Genomic DNA, 27,670 nt, shown 5'->3' with positions numbered 1-27,670 from the left:
TTTGGCCTCACTGCGCAACATGCAGGATCTTAGTTTCCCAACTAGGGATCGAACCCGTGCCCCCTGCAGTGGAAATGTGGAGTCCTGACCACTGGACCACTAGGGAATTCCCCGAAACTCTCTCTTTTTGATGAGAGGTCAGGGAAGGGGGCCCTTCTGGGACAGAGAGAGTGGGAGAAATGCCGTTTTTGTTTCTGTTTTTGTTTTTAATTCCATTTTCCAGCCCCACCCCAAGCTGCAGTCTCAGAGGTGGGTGGTAGCAGCAGCTACGGCAGCCAGGAAGGCACCTAAAACTTGGAGAGGAGGAAAATCTTTCTCTGTGGAATGATACACTTGGAAAAACGGTCCCTGTGGTCAAAATGGGGAGGGGGAATTCCTGTTACACGTTTCTCTCTTTTTCCTCTCACCAATGCATCCTGCAGGTAGACCAGTCATGGAAGGTGTGAAACAGCACAGGGTGGCCAAGACCTCAGATTTCTAACCAAAGGACCAGGAAGAGGGGCTCCTGGGAGCTCGTGGGGGGCAAGGATCACAGAGAAGAGAGAGTTTGAGATTAGGATCCGATAAGTTGTACTTGAAGTCCTGGGCCCACTCCTGAGCTGCATATACATGGAAGTAACCCAAAATAGTATGCCAAAGGCTTTGAGAACTGAACTACACAGTAGACAGTGAACAGACCGGCCCCAGGAGAGTGCACACTTGAGGTGGACCCAAAGAGCACTTCAAAGGCTTTGAGAACTAAACTGACTGAGCAGCTCAGAGGGCAGGTTGGGATCTGAGGTTTCAACCTAACTGGGTTGATTTCCTGATTAAAAACAAACAAACAAAAATTAATATTCTTCAGAGTATTTTTAACAGGACCCAGAGTCTCATAATATAATATTCAGAATGTCCAGGACACAATCCAAAATTACTCGACATGCAAAGAGACAGGAAAACCTCAGCAATGCACAAGAGAAAAGATAATAAATACCAACCCCAAGACGACCCAGATGTTACCATTAGTAGATGGAGACTTTAAAGCAATTATAACCATATTCCATGAAGGAAGGGTGAACACTCTTAAAACAAATGGAAATATAGAAATTCTCAGCAGAAAAATAGAAGCTATGGAAAAGAACTGAATGGAAATTTTGGAATGCAAAAATACAATAACTGAAATATTTAAAATTCACTAGATGGAATCAGTAGCAGAATGGAGATGACAGAAAAAACAGTTGGTGAACTTGAAAACAGTGCAGTAGAAATGATCTAATCTGAGCAAGGAAAATTACCAAAGATTAAGAGGAACATTATATAAGAGGGTCAACTCACTAAGAAGATATAACAATCCTAAATGTGCACGTACCTAACAACAGAGCTTCAAAACGCATGAAGCAACAACTAACAGAACTGAAAAGAGAAACAGACAAATTGACAATTATCATTGGAGACTTTAGCACTTCTCTTCAGTCATCAATAGAACTAGTTAGATTGAAAATCAACAAGGATATAAAAGAACTGAACAACACCATTAACCAGTTTAACCTAATTGACATTTATAGAACTCTCAGTTAATAACAGTAGAAGACATATTATTTTCATGGGCGCATGGAACATTCACCAAGATAGATCATATCCTGGGGCCATTAAACAAAACTTAATAAATTTAAAAGAACTGAAATCATCTAAATTGTGTGCTCTGACCATATTGAGCACATACTCAACATGTACATCGAGCATCTTTGTGCCTATCACCTTGAACTCTTTATCAGGTAGACTGCTTATCTCCACTTCACTTGGTTCTTCTTCTGGGGTTTTATCTTGTTCCTTCATTTGGAATATATTCCTCGGTTGCCTTATTTTGCCTAATTCTCTTTTTATTTCTATGTACTAGGTAGGTCAGTTACATTTCCTGACCTTAGAGAACTAGCCTTATGTAGGAGATGTCTTATGGGGCCCAGCAGTGCACTCCCCTCTGGTCACCACAGCTGTATACTCTAGGGGTGCCCCCTGTGTGGGCTGCACAGTCCCTTCTATTGTGGTGGGCTGACTACTGTGTACACACTGGGAGGTATGGCTGGCTTCCACCCCAATTGGTTGCCAGGCCCTACCTAGTGTGGAGGCTGCTGGCCACTGGTGGGCATGGCTGGATACAGAGCACAGGGTTATGGGCTAGTACCAGCCCACTGGTTGGTGGAGCCAGGTCCTGGGGTCATTGGTGGGGGGCCAGGAGTCCTGGAGCTGGTATCAGTCTGCTGGTGGGCAGGGCTGGGTCCCTACAACTAGCTTTGGGGTCCTGGAGGTCCTAGGGCTACTGCTAGCCTACTGGTGGGGAGGGCCAGGTCCCAGGGTGCCTGGGAGGCTCAGGGTGCCTACAGCAGCTAGCCTGCTGGGGGGTAGGGCTGTGTCCCCCGCTCAGCTACCTGCTTAGCCTAGGGTGGTCCCAGGACTGGTGCTGACCAGCTGGTGGGCGTGGCCGGCTCTCAGGGCTAGCAAGCAGGAGGGAGGACTTCAGCATGGCACCTGTCAGCACCAGTGCCCACATGGTAGAATGAGCTCCCAAAGATGGCTGCTGCCAGTGTCTCTGTCCCCAGGGTGAGTCCCAGTTGCCTCCTGCCTCTCTGGGAGGCTCCCCAAGATCAGCAAGTGGGTCTGACCCAGTCTCCTTTCAAATGACCGCTTCCGTCTGGGGTCTTGGAGTGTGAGATTTTGTGTGCGCCCTTAAGGGCGGAGTCTCTACTTCCTACAGCCGTCTGGCTCTCCTATAAGCAAGCCCTGCTACCCTTCAAAGCCAAACATTCTGGGGGCTCATCTTTCAGATGCGGGACCCACAGGCTGGGGAGCCCAACGTGGGCTCAGACCCCTCGATCCTTGGGCAGAACCTCTGCAATTATGATTATCCTCCTGTTTGTGGGCCACCTACACGGGAGTGTGGGTGTTGACTCTACTGCGTCTCCACCCCTCCTGTCCGTCTTGCTGTGGTTCCTTCTTTACATCTTCAGTAGTAGATCTTTTCTGCTAGTTTTCAGGTCATTCTTATTGATAGTTGTGCTGTAAGTAGTTGTGATTTTGGTGTGCCCAAGGGAGGAGGTAAGCTCAGGGTCTTCCTACTCTGCCACCTTGGCCCAAACCTCTCCATCTTACAGATTTTAAAATTAATAGGTTAATAAGTACAGAGGATTTTTAGGGGAGTGAAAATACTCTGTATGATATTACAGTTGACCCTTGAACAACACGGGTTTGAACAGCATGGGTCCACTTATATGTGGATTTTTTTTCCAATAAATTACATACAGTACTGTATGATCTGTGGTTAGTTGAATCTGTGGATGCAGAACCACAAATGCAGAGGGAACACGGATACAGAGGGCCAACTGTGGGACTTGAACATCTGAGGATTTTGGTATCCATGCGGGTCCTAGAACCAATCCCCCAGGGATACTGAGGGACCACTGTTTAATGATGGGCATATGTCATTACACGTTTGTGCAAACCCGCAGAATATACATTTGTATATTATTTATATATATAAGTAAATTTATTTATATATGAATGATACAACACAGCCAAAACCAAGTGGGGTTTATCCCCCAAGGCTGGTTCAACATTGCAACGTCAACCGACGGAATCGAAAGATGACTAAAGAAAAAAAACATACAATCATTTCAATCGATGCAGACGAAGCAACTGACAAATCTGACATCCATTCATGATAAAAACTCTCAGCCAACTCAGAATAGAAGGGACCTTCCTTAGTCCAGAGGAAGGAGAACTGATGTTCACACACGAAAAACTATACGCGAATGTCTATAACAGCATTATACACAATCGCCAAAACCTGGAAATATCTCAAACGTCCTCCGACAGGGAACGGATAAGCAAACTGTTCTGTAATAAAAAGGAACAACTGATAACAGATGGATGAATCTCAAACGCATTATGCTGGGCCAAAGACGCCAGTCTCAAAAGGTTACATATGACGATTCCACTGACGCAGAAAGGCAACACTATAAAGACTGAGAACAGGTCAGCGGCTGTCAAGGGCAAGAAGGAGGGGAGAGTTTGAATACAAAGGGGCAGCACCAGGGAATCTGGGGGGTGAACTGTCCTGTACCCTGATTGTGGTGGTGGCTACAGGAATCTATGCAAATATTAAAACTCATGGAATCATATGTCCCCTCCCCCAACAAAAAGTGAAATTTACTATTTGTCAAGCTAAAATTTTTAAAATTTCATTTATTTTTTAATTTTTTATTTTTTGGCTGCACCGCACGGCATGTGGGATCTTAGTTCCCCGACCAGGGATCGAAACTGCACCCCTTCACCGGAAGGCAAAGTCTTAACCACTGGACCGCCAGGGATGTCCTAAAAATATATATATATTTTAAAATAAATTTATTTATTTTTGGCTGCATTGGGTCTTCATTGCTGCGTGTGGGCTTTCTCTAGTTGCAGAGAGTGGGGGCTACTCTTCGTTGCGGTGCGCGGGCTTCTCATTGCAGTGGCTTCTCTTGTTGCAGAGCAAGGGGTCTAGGCGCGTGGGCTTCAGTAGCTGTGGCTCGCGGGCTCAGTAGTTGTGGCGCACGAGCTCTAGAGCACAGGCTCAGTAGCTGTGGTACACGGGCATAGTTGCTCCGCGGCATGTGGGATCTTCCCGGACCAGGGCTCGAACCCGTGTCCCCTGAATTGGCAGGCGGATTCTTAACCACTGCACCACCAGGGAAGTCCTAAAATATATATATATTTTTTTTAATCAAGGAAACTGCACACACAGAGTGGGGTATCTGACCTTTCTTGAAGATTTGGAAACTTCCCCACAGCAACAACGGGTCACATTTGTGTTAGAGCATGCTCTTTAGACAGGCCTCTGCTCTGCTCCCCAGTATGCCACAGTAACCCCCAAACCCCAAGTTCCCACCCCTAGTCCCCCCCACCCCCCAGGCTGCTTCCCTTCCTGGGCCCATGGGCATCCTGGGAAGTCCTGCTGCCCTAGGGGGACCCCCAGCTGGGCTGAGCCCCTGAAGTTTTCTGCACCAGCAAAAGGAGTTCCAGGGTTGGGCTTGGGGGAGGGCAGAGTTGATACTCCCCAGCATAAAAAAGCAGCCGCAAAGGGAGGCAGGCAGGTAAAGAGGGGACGCGCAGGCCCCTGGAGGGTCAGGGTTCCTTGAGACTCCCTGGGCCAGGCCAGGAAGTGCTTTCAGTTCTGGCAGGAGCCCTGCGACCACCACTGGGAATCCTGTGTCCCACACAGAGCTTAGACTACCTTCAAAGTGCTTCTGGGGAGGAGGCCCCCTGGAGGGGCTGAGGCAGCTGGTGGAGCTGAGACCCACTGGGGTAAGGAACATGGACGGGGGCATCCTGAATCCCAGGATTAGCTGGACAGTATTCCGCTGGGAGGGGGCTGGTGGGGAAGGACGTGGCCGGCTGCAAAGGGAGCAGAGTGGAGAGAGGGGTTCCAGTCAAGGCGAGTTCTGGCGTGTGGGGGCAAGGTGGGGTGAGCATATGGGAAGCGGGGTGTCATCAAGAATGAGGCCAGGGAGAGAGGGAACAGGGTCTGAAGTAGAAGGGCTTGGAAGCCACGCCCAGGAGGCTACACTTTATGCCCGAGGTCTGGAAGCACAGACACAGCAGTGACAGTCACAAGCACGCAGCTCCCAGCTGAGGAGCGCTTCCTAGGTGTCAGGCGTCCGGATAGAAAGAGCTGGGTCACTTCCAGCTCCTTCCCACCGCCCCAGGGGTTCCCGTCCTCCCCTCCTGGCCTCAGGGCCACGCGCTCAGGGCTGCTTGTTTATCCACTTTCCCAGGCGGCCCAGCTGCCTGACAGTCAGGGCACACAATGGGGCCCTGTGTTCTGGAGCCCCTACCCCCATCCCCAAGGGACAAAGGGCACACGGGGAGGGGAGGCAGCCACCCGCCCTCTCCATTAATTCTCAGGAGCGGGGGAGGGAGGGGAGGGAAGTCAGGCCAGAGTTTCAGCAAAACCAGCTGGAGACAAGGACAGGGAGGGCTTCCCAAGTGGTCCTGCCAGGCCCTGCTTCTCTGGACCCAGCTGCAGACCACCCCCAGCCTCCAGAAGCCCACTCTCCCCCCGGGAAGGGCTGTCCCACGCAACCCGCCAGACTTGCCCTGACTGGGCCACAGGTGGGTGGGGAAAAGCGCCTTGTACGAAGCATCCTGAGGAGTCAGGAGCTGGGGGCTTAGGGTCAGCTCTGTAGTTCGTGGGGTCAGTGCAAATGGAGACACCAGCCCCCTCGTTCAAAATTCATTTGCAATTTCAAGATGGTGACCGCAGGGCATTAAACCCCGAGTGACTGCACAGCTTACTCGCCAGTAAAGCCGGCTCCGCGGGGGCTTCAGTACGTCCCCATGGTGTGACCTTGAGGCCTCAGCCTGCACGTCTACAGCGCACTCCTGACCAGCCCACAGGACTACTGTGAGGCTCGAGTGAGACTGTGGCTCAGAAAAGGACCCAATAGAGTGTAGAGCGCCATGGAAGTGTCCCGTGCAGAGGGGCCTAAAGAGGGGCGTGGCGGTGAGCCTCCACCCTGGCAGCGGCAGGGAGAGGCCAGCCAGCCAGCAGGGAGGCTGAGCGGTGGCCTGCAGTGAGGGTGAAGGTGGTAAAGTAGGGCGGCTCCAAGCCCCTTTGCGAGTCTCAGGGATGCTGTGCTTCCCTGGCCCTCAGTCCCGTACTAGCTCTGCCATCAATGACCTCACAGAGTGGTCTTGGAGAGACCCCTCCCTCTCTGGGCCTCAGTTTCCCCATTTGGAAAATGAGTGCATTGGAGCCATTAATATTGAAGGTCTCTTCCGCTCTGAAGTCTGTAGGATTGTAATGTTTTCCCAGGGAAGTCTGGGGGTGGGCAAGGGGTTAGGCGGATAAAGAGAAGAAAATCGGAGAACTAGATGAAGTAAAGGGCTGGGAGCAAATGTCTCCATCCAAGGCAGCTTCGCGAGGGACCCGGTACATAAATGGCGTGGGAACCCTGGAGTGTGCCCCTGGGGGATTACTCAACTGCTCTGACCCTTTTACTTCCCCTCTTCTATAAAGTCAAGAAATTATGACAAGGGGCTTCCCTGGAGGCACAGTGGTTAAGAATCCGCCTGCCAGTGCAGGGGACAAGGGTTCGAGCCCTGGTCTGGGAAGATCCCACATGCCGCGGAGCAACTAAGCCCGTGCACCACAACTACTGAGCCTGCGCTCTAGAGCCTGCGAGCCACAGCTACTGAAGCCTGCGCGCCTAGAACCCGAGCTTCGCAACAAAAGCCACCGCAACGAGAAGCCTGCGCACCGCAATGAAGAGTGGTCCCCGCTCGCCACAACTAGAGAAAGTCCACACGCAGCAACAAAGACAAGACACAGCCAAAAATAAAATAAAATAATTAAAAAAAAGAAAAAAGAAATTATGACAAGGACTGAAGCAGATCTTGTTGGTCACCTCTATGCTGCCCCTCCTCTTCTCCCTCCCCTTTGGGCAGCCCTGATGTGGCTGAGATGAACAGTTGCCTTGGGGCACCTCAACCCCAGGGCACAAGTCCTTATTGGACCAAGCCAGTCAGGTGGGCTCAGCCCCCTTGCCAGTGATTGGTTTAGGCAAAAGCATGTTGTACATTTCTGGCCAATGAGACATGAGGAAACATCTGCAGGAGGCTTCTGAGAGAGGTTTTCTTTGATGATGGGAAAAAGAAAAGACAACTCCCAGGAAGGGCTCCCCGCCCTTGACCTCTTGGAGAGGAGACGCCACCCTGGGCCTCCCTGTGGGAGCTGATGGAATGGGGCTGGGTCCTGGATGGTGCCTCTGAGGCTCTGAAGGAACTAGCCCTGGAGCTGCCCTAACACTGGACCCAAGTGTTTGGACAAAGAATACATTTCCTCAGCATATAAGCCATTTTGCATTGGTTCCTGGTTCTTAAAGCGGTGGGCTCGTTGGGGGGGGCGGGGTGCTGACAGATGAAGGACCCCTCGTTTAGGAGCAGCAGGGGTTAAAGGCGGTGGTGGGAGGGTGGCTGCGTGAGCGAAGCGCTCAGCGCACAACCGAGAGGGGCCATGGGGTTGGGGTGCCTCTGGCCAAGTGGCCAGGAGGGCCAGTCACATGGTACCCAGGCCACCACCTCCAGGGCTGAAAATGCCCTCCTTTATGAGACCCCCAGTGTGTCCCACTGTCACCAGGCGGCCCCTCATCCACAGCCTGGCTTCTGCTGACCAGAGACCCTTAGGCCACCCAAGAGGGCTTTGTTTGGTGTCTGCATAGGAATGAAAGGGTTAGAAGCCCAGGTGGTCTCTGAGGTAAACTGGCCTGTGCATCCCTCTGTCCCTCTGTCCATGCCTTCAGCAAATGTCTCCGCGGCTCCCCAACACGACTGTCCTGTGGGGAGACAGACCAGCTCCCAGGAGGCTCCCAGGAAAGGGACAGCTGTCCTGATATATTTTTGAGTGAAATAAAAATAGCCTAGGGAACAGCACAAAAGTGTGTAGATGACTGTTACCACTGCCACAAGCCCAGGGGCAGTCTAATGTCACCTCCTCCATTTACCAGCTGTGTGACCAAGGGTGACTGACTCAGCCTCTCTGAGCAATAGCATCTGCCTCGCGGGATGTTAGGATTTAAAGGGAGAAACAGCGAGACTTAGCCTGGAACCTGGCACAGGGCAAACTCTAGATAAATGGGCGTGTTCCAGGCACACTGCGCCCGGAGGCTGGTCACGAAGCTGTAAACACAGGTTACCTCCTGCCGCTGGGATGGTAGTCCTTTCACCTCTTCTTTCCACATCCTTTAATTGGTTGAATTTTTTAAATGAATTGGGGACTTCCCTGGCGGTGCAGTGGTTAAACCCAGTGCCATGCTTCCTCTTCTAAACGTCCCTAAAGCGACAGAGGGTCCGTAAAAATAACCTCCCTGTATAAAGGGCTTAGGATGCAGCAGGCACTCGGAGCTCTGCCTCATTCTTTCATTCCCTGCTCACAATTCCCCTATGAGGACAGCATCACTGCACCCCCATTTCCCAGATGAGGCTAAAAAGCTCAGAGACCTATCCCAGGTCATAGAGCCAGCAAGTCGGAAAGCTGGGAGCTGACCTCTGGCCTATCCAGCCCAGAACCTGAGTCCTTGACCACAAAATCCTCCTGCCCCGCAAACCCTCATCAGGCAGCCTTGCTTCCAAGTCACACGATTTCAGGGAGGAGCTCAGGAGGAGCCGGAGCTCCTGGGCACTGGGCCGGCCCCCTCCCCTTGCACTTCCTTTATTCACTCCCTCAGTCGTTCAGGTAACACTCACTGTGCCCTTGTTACGGGCCACATGCTGGGCTGGGTGCTGGGGACAGAGCAGTGCACGGACCCAGCTCTGGTCCTCGCATTCTGTCTCCCAAGAGAACCACAGAAACAAACGCTCCTCACGCGTGGTCCCACTGCCTGCTGTTTCTCTGTGCCCAACGTCACGTTGCCAGGTGCACCCTGGTTTCCTTTGGGGAACTACCCCTCCCCATTCCAGGGAGTTTGGGTGGCCCGCCTCTGGGGATGGGCACCTGACCAGGCCTGGCCTGTCAGCGATTCCCCGCTTCCAAGCATAATTCTTTGCCTCAACTGGGAAAAGAGCAAACATCATTAAAACATTTAATAGATGTTGGGAAGACATGTGGTACAATGTACCATCTGGTCTTGGATAACATTCTAACAAAAGGAGAATGGGGCAAGGAGGGTGTGGTCTTTATTAACGCGCTGAAGATGATACACCTAAACCCAGGTACCAACATTACACTCAATGGTAGTAAGCAACGGTCACTCCATTTAAAAACCTAATAAGAAAGGGATGATGGGGGTCTGCTTCTGCCACCAACCCTTATACCTACTGGCTCCACCAACTAGTCCAGGACCAGAGCAGAGCGCAGGGAACAACCTCAGCCCTCCGGCCACTTCTGGCTACCCGACACCAGCTCTGCAGTCATCCGTGCCCGGCAAGTTTCAGTCTGTCCATCCCCCTGCTGTGCTGCTGCTGTCTTGTCTCCCTGCCTTTGGAGGCTGGCGTCCTCCCCTGACCCCCAGTCAAGACGCACGACTACCTCTTGCCAGCCTCTTCCCTCTGCGTCAGACCCCCTCCCGCAGCAACACCGGCCTCGGCAGCACTGCCTTTGGGACACTGTCTGTGAGATCACCCAGGGCAGCTGCAGCTCAGGCACCTACCCTGGCCTGTTTTCCTCAACTTGCAACTTAGCCATCTGGCCAGTGTCCCAGCATGCCTCACTCCCGAGCCCTCCTAAGTCAGGGCCATGTCTCCAGTACCCACCCAGGTTCCAACTAGTTTTATTAAAAAAATTGTTTCATATTATACAATTTCCTTTTTAAAAATTTTTATTGAAATATGGTTGATTTACAACCAACTAGTTTTAGGTACTTCCCTGGTGGTCTAGTGGTTAAGACTCTGAGCTTCCACTGCAGGGGACGTGGGTTTGATCCCTGGTCAGGAAACTGAGATGCCACATGCCGCGTGGTGAGGCAAAAATAAATAAATAAATAAAATAAATTTAAAAATAAAAATAAAATAATAAAACAACCAACTAGTTTTAGAAATGCGTGTGAGTCCCATCTCAGAAGGAAAAGTTCCCTGGTGGCGCAGTGGTTAAGAATCTGCCTGCCAATGCAGGGGACATGGGTTCGAGCCCTGGTCCGGGAAGATCCTCCATGCTGCAGAGCAGCTAAGCCCGTGCACCACAACTACTGAGCCTGCGCTCTAGAGCCCGCGCACCCAACTACGGAGTCTACGCACTGCAACTACTGAAGCCCATGCGCCTAGAGGCCGTGCTCCGCAACAAGAGAAGCCACCGCAATGAGAAGCCCGCGCACCGCAACAAAGAGTAGCCCCCATGCGCCACAACTAGAGAAAGCCCCCGTGCAGCAACGAAGACCCAACTCAGCCAAAAATAAATAAATTAATTAATTAATAAAAAAGGAAAAGTCATTAGACTCATAAATATAAGAAAAGAAGACATAATGAAATTATTACTTTTTGAAGAGGACATGATTGCTTACCTAGAAAATCTCAAGAAATCAACCAGAAAAATTACAAGTAATAAGTGAGTTCATACCAGTGGGGAGATATGCGATAAATTTGCAAAAATCAATTGCATTCCTATATGCTAGTGACATGCAGCTAGAAAAAAAAAATCAGTGGAAAAAAAGTTTCATTCTCAGTAGTAACCAAACACATTAAATACTAAACACTAGTTTAGCCTAATTGTAAGACATTTATTTTTAATGTTAATATTTTGTTCCTACTGGGAGAACTAAATATATAATAAAGATGGTAATACTCTCTAATTTAATAAGTTTAATGCAATACCAATTAAAGAACTTGAAAATGTGTTTACATACTTAAAAATCCATAAACGGTGAAGAATCAGAGAGAGCTTTTTTTTTAAAGGTAATGATGGCTGACTTTTATCAATTTTAAAATATACCAAGTAATAATGATCAAAATTTATAACGTTGCATTAAAAACAAGACCAAAACAATCTTAGAGCATCAAAAAGGAATAACGATGGTAATGCTAACACATGGGAAAGAAAAGAATCCACGAGTCCATAGCGACACTCAGGAAAGGTGGTGAAGGAAAGATCTTCTGTACAGAACAACCTGTATCTCTAGAAGGAATGAAAGAAAAATCACCATTTTGCAACCACCAGTATAATTTATGCGGGCAAGGAGCATCATGGGATGTTAAAACCATTGTGTGAGAAGCTATTTGAGAACCAAATATTTACACTGTCTAAGGTACCATCCCGCAGACTACGTATTACCTATAAAGGGGAAAAAGTACCATTATACTGACGAGATCAAGCAGACGTGGGTTTAACCAACTGATCAAACTCAGCATCACCGATAATGGGACACACCGATATCATGTGACTCCTTATGTGATGCTCTGAGGAGTACACGCCATCACCTCTCCTTGCCAAAAGTGGGAGGAAACAATCAGACATAGCCAGGCGATGGGACAGCCTATAGGACAACCGGCCCAGGCTTGGCAGAAAATGTCAGTGTTGGTTTACAGAAGCAAAGAAAATCAGAGATGGTTCTAACTTCGAGGAGATGAAACAGGAAAATGGCAAACTAGATGCCATATGTGATCCTGGACTCGATCCTAGATCAAAACAAAAAGAAGCTAGGAAGGACATTTTGAGGACAACTGGGGGAATTTGAACATGGACTGAATGTTACATGACTGTCGAGTTAGCATTCAGTCTTAGGTGTGATGGTGACGCTTGTTCAGACAGGAGACTCTCCTTGTCCCTACACTCTGAAGTGCTCATGGGGAAAATGTCAAGACGTCTTCATTTACTTAAAATGCTTCTGCAAAGCAACATTAAAGGAGACAGATGATAGATTATCAGTGGCAAAATGAAAGAAAGAAAAAGCAATTGTGACAAAGTGTTAACAGTGAATCTAGGTGAAGAGTATCTGGGTATTCATCACATCCTTCTTTCAACTTTGCTGTTCGAACATTTTCAAAATAAAGCATGAGAAAAAAATAGAAAGAAAGAATCAGTGTAATTCAGTTCTAGTTTAGAAATAAATTCAAACTATGAATAGAACCAAATGTTGGATGAACCTCATAATAAATTCCAAATGGGTAAAAGTCGAATATTTTTACAAATTGGGGGTTTTAACAAAATAGCTTATTTATTCTTGCTAGAGATGGGAAATAAGTTCCTAACTACTAAAAAGTGATCAATATAATTAGAAATAATGCAGATATGATATAACTGGAAAAAGAAATATTCAAATGTAGAACTTTTGAGTAATAAAATGTAATCCAGGACTTCTCTGGTGGTGCAGTGGTTAAGAATCCGCCTGCCAATGCAGGGGACACAGGTTTGAGCCCTGGTCCGGGAAGATCCCACATGACACAGAGCAACGAGGCCCGTGTGCCACAGCTACTGAGCCTGCGCTCTAGAGCCTGCGCTCTAGAGCCCGCGAGCCACAACTACTGAAGCCCACACGCTAGAGCCCGAGCTCCGCAACGGGAGAGGTGACTGCAATGAGAAGCCCGTGCACCGCAACAAAGAGCAGCCCCCGCTCACCGCAACTGGAGAAAGGCCACGCGCAGCAACGAAGACCCAAAGCAGATGAAAATAAATAAATAAATTTATAAATAAATTTATAAAAAAATAAAAAATAAAATTATAAAGATCAAAATAAAAATTCCCCTTGATAAGCGCTCAACAGAGGTGGACATAACAGTTTATGCAGAAGGAAATACCAAGAATAAACAGCAACATGGAAAAAATGTGGTCTCGTTAGCAATTAAAAATGAAAATTTAAACAAGTTTGAAATACTATTATACACTCATTAAACTGGAGAAACAAGTCTGAAATAATACTCAGCGTAGATGGGAGAAGCGGGCATCCTCATGCTTCGGGCAAGGTCAGGTATTCGGCCAAACAGGAGGCAGGAGGGGGAAAGGGGAGGAGACTGAAGGAGAAACAAAGACCATCCACGGCCCCAGAAGGCGCGGCCAGAAGCCCCAAATGGCTGTGTCCACACGAGCGGGCAAACAGGCTCTCGATTCCACCCACTCAGTGTCTAGAACACGGGAGCAGGTGCCCCCTAGCAGTGCCCACTTGGGGTCAGGGGTTTTGAGAAACCCACACCAGAGGCCAGTCCTCTGGCTGGCAGCCAAGCGCTGGGCTGGGAAGAGGCCAAGCGGGCTGGGACCCAGGGGATGGTCAGTGGTACTGAGGGAGGTCCAGCCCAGCGTGCAGTGCAGGCTTGGGGGTGCCCAGGATCCTTCCCTCCTCACCCGCCACGTCCACTCTTTGGAAGCACTGCTCTCTTTGGGCTCCACCCCGCCCGTACCAGCTCAGGGGCTGGGCCCCGCAGAGGCTGTTGACGGGCCCGCCCAGGTTCCCCTCCAGGTGTACCCGGCAGAATGGAACGCAGTGGAGACATTAGTAGTGACTGATGGGATGGTCAATCCTGGACCAGGTTTAAGCAGAGAGGTGACATGGCTCTATCTGGGACTCAGACACAGGAAATATCACTAGACGGAAAGGGGCCAAAAGAACTCATATACACTGGTCACGACCGCATGTGGGTGACCGCTAAGGACAGGACATAGATCTTGAGGTCTAAAAATACAGCTTAACTCTAGTTCGCTTTCTTGTCCTCTAGAGTTGTTTATAAAATGACAACAATATTTGGAACTCTTTTGTTTTAAAAATAAAGAGCAGCTGCTCTCGGGAGGACTCCTGAGAGTGAGGGCAGGCCAGGGAGCCCCAGGAGCTGCCCAGGCGTGTGAGCGTCCTGGAGCTGGCACGCACCCGCACCTGGGCTCGGGCCCCATCACCCAGTGACCTAGGTGGGGTCACAAAGGACTCGTGAAAGGACGCTCTGTCCTGTTTGTCCCAGCTCCGTGCTGTGAGGTCCTGCAGACGGCCCGGCAGCCGCCCTCTGACCCTCCCCTTCCCTCCAGCAGCTCAAACGCCCCTCTCCTTGTCCCTGGACCGGAGCAGAGGCCTCCCAGCTCGGCCTGCTTTCCCCCGCCCCACGTGATTCCAGATGGGCTTGTCTAAAACACAACAGAGACATGTCACCCTCAGCTTCAACCTTCGGGATGAAATCCACCCTGTCCTCTCCACTGTGCCTCCACCTGCCTGGTCAGCCCCTCCCCTCTCTCACCTGTCCGCCTCCTGCCAGGTATGCTTCTCCCCTGGCACAGCCATCCTTCCCTTCTGCCCTGGTGGACCCTGGTGTTCAAGACTCAGGCCCGGCATCACCTCTGGGAAGGCTTTTCCATCTCCGGGCAGAGCGAATCTGCTGTCTTCACACCCCACTACACCTAAACGGGCCTCCAGCCCTGCCCTTCTCACAGGTGGACCAAGGTTTCTATCTTAGGGGCCCCTCCCACGCAGAAGCGAGCTCCCTCAGGGGAGGAGTCCTAACCTCTCCCTCTGCGTATCCTCTCACACTGTCACTGAGGAGGACCCTATGGGGCCTTCCCAGGACAGACCACCCCCATGTCCTCACCTGCCTCTTACTTGTAGAAAAACTTAAGCCTCCGAGGCTTTCCCCGGGTTCCAAAGAGCACACTTAGCAGAGAAGTGGGAGAAGGCAGAAACAAAGGAAAACAGTCAAGCCAGACAAAATAACAATAATTTAGCCACTAAACACAGTCAAGGGCCTTTAGTTCCTCCTCAAGGGCTAGAGAGAATATTCTGAGCCATGGCCTTGGGCTATTATGCCGATACCGAAACCCCAGCAAGAGGAAGAAGTTAAGCGCATGCTGACCATGAGCAGGTAGACCCCAGACCAGCTGGACCCAGAAGGCTGATGACGTTGACTCCTGATGACCTCACCACCAACCAATCAGAAGAATGTCCACGAGCTGATCTTGTCCCCTGCCACTCCCTCCCTCACTCTGTCTTTAAAAACCTTTCCCTGAAAACCACTGGGGAGCTCAGGCCTTCTGAGCGTTAGCTGCCTGGACTCCAGCCTTGGTGCCTGCAGTAAATGCCGCACTTTCCTTCACCACAACCCGGTGTCAGCAGACTGGCTTTACGGAGATCGGGCGAGTGGACCCAAGTTTGGTTTGACAGCACCAGACTTGACACAGAGCAGGTGCTCAAAGAGATCTGTAAAAGAATGGAAATGGAGAGCCCACCCAGAAAACCTAGAGTCAGTGGTGGTTAACAGTCACATTAGCAAACACATGTGGCTAACATTATCCCCACTTTATAGATGAGGAGACTGAGGCACAGAGAGGTTAAGTAACTTCTCAGGGTCACGCAGCTAGAAAGTGGCAGAGCCGGGTCTCAAACCAGGTGAGCCTGATGCCAGGACCCCGGCTCCCAAGCTCTTCTCTGTAGCACAGAGAGAAAGTTAAAGCTGACCTGGCCTGAACAGAGACACTGGAGGGAGGTGGAGGAGATGGGGAGCACGAGGGGTCAAGGCCAGCTGGGGCCACAGGGCCTCTGTGGCTGGGAGGAGACAGCAGCGCCAGCCTAGAAGATGGAGGAGCCCGGAGAACGTGGACTGGGTGCTGGCGGGGTGTCCGGATTGAGAGTCGGGGCCCTGTCCCTGCTACAAACCCATCTGGGACTGCAGAGGATTGCGGAAGGGCGCCAGGCAGGAAACCGGAGCAGCCAGAGAAATGCTGGCCTCCCGGGGCTCTTAATCACCATTTGCACAGGAAGTGGTGGCGATGCATAATTCAGGGCGTGGTTGCAGGCAGCCTCTCTCTGCCTGCCCCCTGCCACCTTCCACAGCATCTTCTGGGTGGCACACTGCCCGCAGCCCCACCTACAGGCAGTGCCTGCCCACCCTGCAGATTCCAAATCTACTTCTACTTACAGCCCCTGTCTGGCACTGCTCCACCCCTGGAAGCCAGACCACCCCAGATTTAGAAAACCAGAGGAAGCCTCGGATTGGAAGTTTCTATGTCAAATTTCTGAAACTCAGATCTGATCATTTTCCCCCCTCCCCTGACACTGGAACCTGGAACCCTCCAACGGCAGGCAGCTAAGGAGGCAGCTTTAGAATCAGACAGACCTGGGTTCACATCCCAGCTCCTCCAGTTACTGTGGGACCCTGGACAACTCCCATCACCTCTCAGATTCTCAGGGCTATTGCGAGGATGAAGGGAATAAGAAACACGAAGGCAGTCTACACCAATCCTTCCCTCACCTCCGCTGTCCACAGAGTCACCAGTGGCCGCAGGAGAAATTCTGGCCCTTGAACAAGGGAGGTCAGGCCTGGAAAAGTACCAGGTGGAGGAAAGGGGCCAGAGGTGCACTCCTGGGGCTGAGAGCAGCAGGGAGTGGCAACAGGGGTCATGGAGTAGGTGGGCTGCAGAGACCACGCCAACAGGCGTCATGGCCGGCCTTAATGTATTATCTCCTTTCCTCAAAACAGTCCCACAAATAGGGGTTCTGACCACCATTTTACAGAGAAGGAAACTGACGTCCATCCATCATAATAAGCACCTTCTAAATAACCTGGGCTTTCTATTTTTTCAGAAAGGCTTCAGCCCTTGCCAGACCCAATGGCCTGTGTGGGAAGTGAGAAATCATAGAAACAGCTAACTCCAGTGAGGGTAGGCAGGTGCTGGTGTATTGCTGCCTGTCCAGAACTCATCTGAGCCAGTCTCACAGCCCCAGCCCCTGAGCCCTCCCTAAGGTCCCTGAGGTCACCAGCTGACCCCTTGCTCCAGCCTGAGCTCTCACCCTCCTGCCCTTCCTGTGCCTTCACCATGCGGAGCCACTTGTCGCTCCCTGAAAATGCCAGTCCCCATCCCTGGATCTGGGCTTAGGCTTTGCGCATGTAGATATTCAATAAATGCTGGGTGGTGGATGGACAGATGGGGAGGCTGGGGAGGCTGGTGGAAGGGTGTGTGAACAGATGGATGGACCAACGGATGGATGGGTAATGAATGGATAAGTAGATGGGTTGATGGCTGGGTTGATGGCTGGGTGGATGGCTGGATGGCTGGCTGGATGGATGGATGGATGGATGGATGGGTGGATGGGCAGGTAGATGGTTGGATGGAGGGGATGATGAATGTGTAGACAGATGGATAAGTGAATGTATAAATGGATGCATTATTGAATGGGCAGGTAGGTAGTTGCATGGATGGGTAGAGGGAATGAAGAGCAGCAGTTCTAGGAGCTAGACCTTAGTTCACTGTATGAAAGAGGACTCACCAGAGCTTGTCAAGATGGAACGGCCTTGCCTCGGCAGGCGGTGAGTCCCCATCTCTTGGCAGGGCTGTTCTGGAGCAACACAAGCACTGAATGGACCTCTACTCCCCTTTCGGCTTTTGTTTTCGTGTAAATCAACCCTTTGACTACCCTGTCCAGGCACTAGCCTCAGACTTGGGATCTCTCCTGGGGACAGTGCCCAGCAGAGGCCTACGTGCAATGAACAAATGCTTCTGGAGGAAGCTGGCAATCTTCTCTGAGTTCTGTGCCACAGCAAGCGAGGTGTGGGTCAGACTCAAGGTCTCAGGTCTAAAGGGGACTCAGAGATCCTTACAGCTACAGTTTGGGCTGTGGCGACCAGGAGGCCCACTCTCCTCTTGATCACAGTGGTGTACACACTTCCGGATTCTGAGCTGCTTTGCTCTCCCTGTCCCCAAGAGCGTGCAACTACGGACAATGGGTCCCTCAGCAGTGACCCCAGGAGTGGTGGTCTGCAAAGAACTGGTGGCCCTAAGCTATGGCTCCTGGGGGGCCTCCAAGAATCAGAAGCTGCTGGGAATGCAGGAGACAGGGAGGGGCAGAAGGGTGCAAAGAGCCCAAGTCTAGCTGGGGGGGTGGCTCCAACCTATCCACTGGAGACGGCCAGTGGTCATACCAGCAGCACGTTCAGGCAGTGAATTACGGCTCTAGCCAGTTCTTACTCTGTGCGAGGAGGAGGCAAGGGCAGCTCTCAGACTGAGAGGCTGGGCAGACGGGCAGTCAGCATCCCAAGACGGGTAGCATCTTGCCTAGAAGATGCCTCTGGTCTGGAAGATGAGATGCCCCAAGCCAGTCCAGCTGAGTCCTTGGACCCCCAAACTCAAGCCTGGCTTTTAAAGGGGGCTGAATCCCACCTTATCAGGTTCTGTGTTCTTCCCTCATTTCTCTGTCATGGGCAGGGAGACCTAAGGGCCAGGGTAGAAGGAGGCAAGGGTCTGCCCGGAGGAGCAGGGCTGAGGCGCGTTCCTGGGATCTGTCCACTGCCGGCTCCACAGCCCCACTGGGACGCCAGGTGCATCTCAGGTTTCACAGGCCACCGTGGAACTCCTTGACTCCTTGCCCAACCTGCCTCCTGCCTCAGTCTTCCCCATCCAGCAAATGGCAGCCTCTGAGTTCTCCAAATTCTCTCCTTTCACACCCACTTCCAATGGGCTCTAGTTATCCAAAGCCAGCCGCGTCTCCGCAGCTGCACCCCTGCTCTGCCTCCAGCAAGTCTCACCTGCATGGAGTGACAGCCTCCCCACTGGTCTTCCTGCCCAGCCCCTGCCCTCTCCCTTAAGTCCTCTTGCCATACCTCTAACCCCCAGGCCCCCTCCTGCCTCTGCCCGGATCAGTTGCCCCCAGATCTCTGCAAGGCGCAGCCCCCCACTTCATTCCAGGCCCTACTTCAATGTTCATCTATGACAGAGAGGCCATCCGTGGTCATTCTAAGGGCAAAAATCTTTTTGTCTCAGTATTTTCTGTTTCCTCCTAGTCCTGTACCTTCCTCCACCCAACAGTAATTGTCGTTCCTTTTGTCAGTTTCTTTTCCAGCCCCTCCCCCATGGAAGCTCCGGGCCATTCCTGATTCCCAGAGCCTGGAAGAGTTTTGGCATAGAGTAGGTATGCAAGATATTAATCGAAAAAAAACCTTTTTAAATCCTGGAAACAGGGCTTCCCTGGTGGGGCAGTGGTTGAGAGTCCGCCTGCCGATGCAGGGGACGCTGGTTCGTGCCCCGGTACGGGAAGATCCCACATCCCACATGCCGCGGAGCGGCTGGGCCCGTGAGCCACGGCCGCTGAGCCTGCGCGTCCGGAGCCTGTGCTCCGCAACGGGAGAGGCCACAACAGTGAGAGGCCTGCGTACCAACAACAACAACAACAAAAATCCCGGAAACATGTATTAAGACAACCACCAACCACCAATGCAAAAGGTATTTCCATTAAGGCTGCTCTAAAAATTTCAGGGCATTCACCCAATCACGTGAGGTCGGGGGAGGCCAGCAGTTCACCCAGGCATGACAGGCACTGTTTCCAGGCCAGAGGGCATTTCCCCTCCATCCCACCCCAGATCTGGTTCACCCAGCTCTAACTGTCCACCGCAGCCAGCTGTCAGCCTCCCCTTCTGTGCTCCACCTCGGGGGACTGCTCTAGGCCCCGGGGTGGGGACGGCCGTGGGGTGGGCCAAAGGGATCGCTGCAGCACAAGGCAAAGGAGCAGCCCCTCTCCACCCTACGAGCCCCGACTCACCCACACATAGTCCAGGGCTGGGGCAGAGCCCCCCTCCCAAACCCCTACAAATGGACCCGTGGACACGGGTGCTCGGGGTGGGGCACCTGGGTGGGACCCGCCAGGCACTTGGTGGCTGCGTCAGCCCCCAATCCGCACTGCCCCCTCAGGCTGTGGCAGTGGAGCCCTGGCCCACGGAAGGAGGAGCGGGTCCTCAGCCACCCATCCACCACCCAGCAGGGTCCTGGGTTCCCCGTGCGCGGGAATCCGGAGGTGCAGCCTCCCTCCTGGCTCTGCCTCCTCAGCCGCCAGCCACAGGGAAGGCACTCCTCCCTCTGCCCCGCTCCCACACCTCCCCATCTCCCTTCTCCTTCTTCGCTCCTCTGCTTCTCTTCCAGGTGCAGGGGAAAGCTCCCGGGCCTCAGAGTCAAGGCTGGATCTGACAGCCGCTCCGCCTGCCCAGCCTGGTGACCCTTCACCATCCCCCTGGGAAAAGGGGTAAGTTCTTCTTCACAGGGTGAATGGCCCATACCCATGCTGGGGCTTGTCTGGGCTTTGAGAGTCTCCACCCACCGCAACCGGGCCGAGGGCGTGTCCTGCTATTTGGAAGGCCTGATTCTACCCCACTTCTCCATTCAGATCTCAACAAGGGAGGCACGGGCCACACCGCCCTCCACCAAGCCCTCCACGACCTGGAGCTTCTTCCTGCTCTACATCCCGGTATCTTGGGAGTGAAGCTATAGCCCAGAGAGGTTTTGCCACATGGATTCAGGCTGTGTCAAGACTGCCTGACAAGATGGACCAGTCCCCCTGGACGCTCTTCTCACGCCCCTCCTCCCAGCACAGCCAAAGTGCGCTAAGAGCACTGGGCATCCTATCTGGGGCTTGGCCCCTCCCAGCCCGCCCCCGGAGCCTGGTGCCTCGCGAGGGACCGCAGCCTCAGCCTGGCTTCCACAGTGACCTCCAAGCTCAGGGGCACCAGCTGCACCCGGGTGAGGCACAAACACAGGGCCCTTTCTGGGCCCCACTCCCGTCCTGCTCCCCACTCATGGGTCACAGGCACCCCGACCTTGCCTTCGAGGCTCGGAGAACCTGGGCCTTCCTTCTGTTTCGCCAGCTCTGTCATCCCCACCATGTCCCCATTAGGGTGGGGCACTTAGAGGGGGCCTGTTCTCCAAAAGAGCCTTAGATTCTTCCCTCCAGGAGTGGCGTGTTGGGCTCTGCAGGCCTTTTGGACCCCTGTCGGTTCTGCACCCGCTGCCACTGCCCAGGTCAGGACCCTCTTCCTCTCAGGCCAACTGTCACATTCCCCTCCTGGATCCAGCCCCTGTTCTCAAGCACACCTCTGACCCTGCTGCCTGGACCTTCCCACCAGCCACAGGGAACCGCTGAGGCTTTCCTGATCTGGCCCCGCCCTCCCCTCAAGTCCCTCCTCCTATCACCTCCCACCTCCAGCCACAGATGTAGGGATACAACTGCTTCTTCCCCAGCATCCTGTCCCCTCCTCTCCTGAGCAGACCCAGCTTTACTTCAGGGCTCTCCCTCCCCTGGCAGCCCCAGGACTGTCTCCTGATAAGTCTCGGCCCACCTAGAACCCCAACCCCTTTGCCGGTTCAGACACCCAGGCTGAAGCCAGCCAGCACCAGCATCTCCCTTGCGGCAGTCCTTCGTCCAGAGGGGACTTGGGGACTAAGGGAGCCCAGTCTGACCCCTTATTTCATCTCCTGCTCAATATGAACAAGGAGGCACGATGCCCCAGTTGCTTCCTACCTGCAAAGAAGCGGGGACGTTATAGACTAGTCCCAGGTGGGCGAAAGCTGAGTCACTGCCCCCAAATAATTACCACCACGCTTCCCAGCAGGAAGGACTGGCCACTGCTCAGAGGAGAGGGTACTGGTTAACAAATGGCAGAGACACCACTCAACTACTTTTGAGTCCATGCTTCTAGCAAGAAGGATGGTTTTCAAACTGGAAAAGGGAGAAGAATATATTTACCAGGGATGTGGCCCAAGACATCTCTGGCGCTCCCAATGCCTTCCACTCACAGATGCGGGAGGGCTGGAAGCTCAGAGCTGACAAGGAGGGTGGGCCGAGAACACCAGGGACTGTTCGCAGATCTGGACCTCAACCCCCAAGAACGCCCCAGCCTAGAACAGCCTCTCAAAGATGCTCACAAATGTTTACCAAAAACACCAATAGTAAGAGCAGCAGCAATTCTGAGAGCGGGCCTACCCCGTCCCGATACTGAACACTTTACGTGTATTAACGTGTTCAAGCCCCACAATAACGCTATGGAATGAGAACTGTTATCACCCCCATTCTATGGATGAGTAAACAAAGCCCTAGAGAGGTTAGACACAACAGCAAGCTATCAGAGGTCAACACGGGTTCAGGGCCCTGGGCCATCATTTCTCGTCCTCGTCACAGTGGTCTTGCTCCTACTTATTACAGACTTTCAGGGCTGGGACAGCGCCCTCACGTTCTTTGAAACGTCAACCTGTGTTCTCACACACGACTCATGTTTTCATCGAATTTCCTTGTCTTCTCTTTTCTACTATGATTCCCAAGTCAATAAATTAGGGGAATATCGGAGGCCAACCTGATACATACATAACATTATTATTATTTTTTTTGTGGTACGCGGGCCTCTCACTGTGGGGCCCCTCCCGTTGCGGAGCACAGGCCCAGCGGCCATGGCTCACGGGCCCAGCCGCTCCGCGGCATGTGGGATCTTCCCGGACCGGTGCACGAACCCGTGTCCCCTGCATCGGCAGGCGGACTCTCAACCACTGCGCCACCAGGGAAGCCCCATAACATTATTATTAACTGGAGTCTGTACTTGATTCAGACTTCCTTAGTCTTTGCCTGATGTCCTCTTCTTGTTCCAGGACCCCACCCAGGACACCACATTACATTTAGTTGTCATGTCTCCTTAGGCGTCACTTGGCCAGGACAGTTTCTCAGACTTCCCTTGGTTTTGATGACCTGGACAAAGGTGAGGAGCACTAAGCAGGTGTTTTGTAGAATAATGTCCCTCTGCTGAGATTTTTGTGATGTTTTCTCATGACTGGACAGGGGTGATGGCTCTGGGTGGGGGATCACAGTGGTAAGGTGCCTCTCCCATCACATCGTATGAAGGGTACATACTACCTACGTGACCTATCACCGCTGTTGTTGATCCTGGTGACCCGGCTGAGGCAGTCGTGCCAGGCTTCTCCACCGTAAAGCTGCCCTTCCCCCCTTTCCACAGTGTCCTCTTTAGAAGGTAGTCATATGCATACCTGACGCTTACAGGGTGGGGGGTTATGCTGCACCTCCTTGGTAGGGAATCATCTACATAAATTAATTTGTTCTGTATGGGAGACTCTCCTAGTATTTATTTATTAATATTAAATCATTTATTGATATTAGTGTGGCCTCATGGATATTTGTTTTACACTTTGCAACCTAGTATATTTTGATTTTTGCAAAGCATTTGATTCTGGTGTCCCTGGCATTCTGGGTGTAGTTGATAAAATATGGATAATCAGCTCTGATAAATTCACTGAATTCCGTATCTAATGAATGAGAGTTCTCCACCCTAGAGCACTGGCGGCGGGTACGGGGTGGGAAATCAAGGTCTCTATGTGATTTTTAAACAAATGAGATAGAAACTGCCAGAAAACGTAGCATTTTGAAGGGGAAATGACATCCCTGTTCTGCAGTGCATGTGTGAATTTGGTGTGCAGCGAGCAGGGCTGAAAAATGTATTTCTGTGGGTCTCGGTCAGTAACACAGTGTGAACAGAACCACCCCTACGAGGCTCTGTCCGTGGTCCTGCCCTGGGTTTACACCAGCCTGGCAGATTGAGACATAAAGCACCCACTTCTCCAGCCTGAAGGCAGCACAGCATCGGAGTGACAAAGGTAGGATTGTAAATTCTCTCTATTGTCTGTTACAATGGGAGGAAATTAACAAGATGAAATTTAACAGGAATAAGGTCCAAGTTACAGGTTTAGATTTAAGAAAGTACTGACACAGACAACAGGCCTGATCTCTTCAACAAGTCAGGGTTATTCAAATTAAAAAAAAAAAAAAAAGAATTGCATTAAAGTAAGAGATCAGAATAACCGGATGCATTGCCCAGTGCTGGCGAGGAAACTGGTTTGAACAAAACAGCAAAGATTGATGTTTTGGGGCCAAATAGAGAAATCTGGATAAGGTGTGCATGTTAAATGAGATGAGAATTTATTGAAGCAGGAAAGTGCTGATCATTTACTGGAAAAAAATCAGGTTACAAGACAGTATGCACAGCATGACCTCATTTTATGGAGAAAATCTACATATAAGCATAGAAACAGCTCTGGAAGGATGTGACCAAGGTGTCACAGGTAGGCTCCCTGCATAGAAACAGCTCTGGAAGGATGTGACCAACGTGTCACAGGTAGGCTCCCTGGGAGATGGGAACATATTTTATTCTTGCTTGTCCATATTTCTAACTTCCCGCAGAGCATATAAACTGATTCTGTAATGATATAAGATTATGCTTTAAAAAGAAAACTCACTGACCCTCCTCCAGGATGGAGGGGAATCCTGGCAGAGGCTGGTAAGAAAGATCCCTGGGGGTTTCAGTGGCCAGAAACTTGACATGAGTGCACCACTCCAAAGGCACCTCGCCCTGAGCCACCTGTGTGCGTGAGACGTGTTGGGGCCGGCACAGTCCTGGAGTCTCCTGGTCCAGCCCCTCCATGTCATTACTAGGAGAACTCCGTCACACAATTAGTCGATGGTGGCTTCAGGGCTGGAAGCCAGAGGTTTGGTCCCTGCCAGATTGTATGGAAATGGTCTGGGGCTTCAAGAACAGGGGGTATTTGGCCTGGAGAAGGGAGGATGGTAGGAAGTGAGTGGGAAGGGGACAGGAGCGCTGTTTTCAAATATTTAAAGGCTGCCACGTAGAAGAGAGACCCACGTGGGTCCCCGTCCAGAACCACGATGACTAAGTGACAAGCAGGTTTGGCTCCAGTGTGTATGAGGAAGAAGCTCTAAGAAGAGGAGCTGTCCAGATCAGGGATAAGGCTGGGGCTTGTTAGGGGCTCACCACTGAGCCCACGTGGCCTCCTGCCAGAGCCTGCTGGGAAGCTCTTCCCACCAGTGAGACTGCGGTTCTGGAACTCCAGTTCCAGCCAGAGCCAGACTTCTCCCCTGCAGCCTGTGTCCTGAGAGGAAAGACTGGGGCTCTCCCCAGGCTTGGGCTCTGCTCAGCCTGCCTCGATGAGGGGAGGGGCTTGACCAGCCTTTGGGAAGAAGGACCGGCTGGCTGCAGGAAACGGTCCTGAACCAATCCCAGCAGAGGGAGAGGGTGGGCTCCAAAGGGGCTGTAGCAGTGAGCCTCCTGGGATGGGGTACCTGAGTTCTCGAACTTGACACTTGCCTCACCCTCTTTCACTTACTGCTCTCAGGGACTCCCAGGTCCCAGCCATGCCCAACGGCCATGCAGAGATGATTACCTATCATCTCCCCCTTGCCAGGTGACAGGGAAGCATGGATCCAACCCAGGCATGCCTTGGCTTCTCTTATGTTCTGAAATGCTAGGCCCCAGCTGTCCCCAGAACAGAATGCCAGCCAGTGCCCATGCAGAGCCTGAGGCCTCAGGTGGCCTTGGAAACTCACTACTCAGGGCTTCGTCTCCTGACGATTTCAGAGTGGGCAGTAGCAGAAGGGTGGGGATGCTCTCCCGCCAGGTGGGTGCCTTGCCGTACCCCCTCCCCCAGACATAGCCACCTGTCCCTGTGCCCATGGCATGAGAGTACACCTGTCTCTGCCCACCCCACTGGCAGCACCCACCCTCCGATCCCAGCTCTGCTAACAACCAACACCGTTCCTACTTTCCCTAAATCGACGCGGCCCGCCCTCCCCACCCCCCACCCCTTGCTGCAAATACTGCTCAGCTGCCGCTCCCCAGCTTGGCTCTGGGAGGTCTGCCGCAGCCGACACAGCCAGCTGCCAGCCAGGCCTGCCCATGGGAGCCCGCATGGGGGGTCATCGGGCGCTGGGCCGAGAATCCAGGAAGGTCGCAAGCAGACACCTCCCGCTGTGTTCTAGGTCGGCTGGGTGCAGTCAAGGAGCCGAGACAGCAGAGCGCCCCTAGTTGTCCTCTCGCTCCCTCGGCCAGGCCCAGTGGGGCGCGTGCCTCCCTCCCCCACCCCACCCCGCACGGCGTCCTGGCATTCCCGCACACAGACCTCTGCGTCTCGGTCTCCGCAGGGTAGGAAGGGGCGGGGGTCCCGGGACCAGGATCTGACGGCTCCTTCCCCCCACCCCCCAAACCCCGAGTGGGCTGCAGAGCGGTCAGAAGGGCCCGCAAGGGCCCGGGGTAGGGAAGATAGGCAGAGAAGCCCCCACCCCGGGCGTGATGCGTGACTCTCGCAGCGCCGGCGCTAATGGTGGAAAGCGAGGGTCCGACAGGGCGGGGATGCCCGGGGGCTCGGCCGAGAGCGGGCCGGTGAAACGGCGGGAAAGCCGGGGTGGGGGATTGGAGCGCGGACGCCCCCGCCGCGGGCCCTTACCTCCTCGCCTTGGCCGAAGCGCAGTCCGAGCGCCGCGACGCGCTCCACGCGCAGGAAGCCGTCGGGGTCGCGGCCGCACACCTCGAACACCTCGCGCAGGCGGCGCACCGAGCGCAGCAGAGCCGCGGGGGCGCCTGCCCAGCCCGCGCCGCCCGCCATCCGGCCCGGCCCCGCGGCTAGCCCGAGCCCCGCGCCCGCCGCGCCCGCCCGCCCCGCGCCGCCGCCGCCGCCGCCGCCGCCATCGCCGCGCGCCCTCCGCCCGGCGCTGCGACGCGCAGCCTCCGCCCGGTGGCGGCGGCGGCCGAGCCGTGTCAGCAGCGGCGCCGCAGCCCCGCGGCTCGGGGCGGGCGGGGGAGGGGGAGGCTGCAGACAAAAGAGGCCGCGCGCCCCCGAGGGCGGCCGCCCTCGTGGCCCCGCCGCCTCCCCCAGACTCGGTGTCCCTCGGCGGCTCCGAGCTCGTCCCGTCCCCTGGGAAACCGGGAGGGTGGGTGTGCGACAGGCGCCCGGAAACCCAGGGCTGCCCGAAGGCCCCGCCCCCTGCTTGGAGGAGTCAGAGAGGAGGCCCGAGTCCCCGGACCAGCCGCGCCGGGGTCCAACAGCCTCGCTTCCAACCTCAGACCCCCAACCCCAAGGCCAGGCCCTCTTCGTTCACCGCGTCCTGTGTGCGTACCCAGCAGTGTCGAGAGCTCAGTATGTCCTAGGGGTTTCCTACATTAGCGCGTTGGATTGTTACACTCATCTCCGAGGAAGCTGAGGCTCAGAGAGGTTGAACTACTTACCCTAGGTCACACAGCCTCTGGGAGCCCGGGTCAGGATTCCTAGCCAGTCTGGAGCCGGATGGAGCTAGACTCCCTATTCTTACCCTTCTCTGTGCTGCCTTTTAAAGAACAGTTTCCAGGCTTAGGTCCACACAGGCCTCCCCAACAGAACTCTGGGCCAGCTCTGGGCTGGGAAAGGGTGCAGAGAGGGGGGGCAGAGACCCTGGGACAGGAGAGCGAAAGAGGAGACCAGAACAGGCAAGAGGAAGGAAAAGCAAGGGCCACCCATCAGGCCTGCCTGTTGCAGGGCCGGGGGCCACCCAGCGCCTTGGGGAGGTTCCTTCCCTTCCCCTGGGTTCCCGCTCTCAGCCCTTGCAGCCCTGGACTTCAAGCTGAGAGCCCAGGACAAGAGTCTTGGCCCTGGGAGCTGGTGGCAGCCTCCAGGCCTGGA

The 27,670-nt window shown here is 53.2% G+C and overlaps 1 protein-coding gene across 1 annotated transcript in view; it reads right to left on the bottom strand.

Moving 5' to 3' along the window:
* Positions 1–26,655, bottom strand: part of RAB11FIP4 (RAB11 family interacting protein 4) — a 115,340-nt gene extending 88,685 nt beyond the window's left edge. The window contains exon 1 of the mRNA XM_067715472.1: positions 26,462–26,655. Coding sequence (XP_067571573.1) covers positions 26,462–26,620 — 159 coding nt within the window. The 5' untranslated portion in view covers positions 26,621–26,655. The remainder of the gene's footprint in view (positions 1–26,461) is intronic.
* Positions 26,656–27,670: the final 1,015 nt, after the last annotated feature.

This window comes from Pseudorca crassidens, chromosome 19, assembly GCF_039906515.1.
Source record: "Pseudorca crassidens isolate mPseCra1 chromosome 19, mPseCra1.hap1, whole genome shotgun sequence".
Lineage (NCBI taxonomy): Eukaryota > Metazoa > Chordata > Mammalia > Artiodactyla > Delphinidae > Pseudorca > Pseudorca crassidens.
Note: the sequence above shows the minus strand (reverse complement) of the source record. Positions and strands in the feature narration are given on the sequence as shown.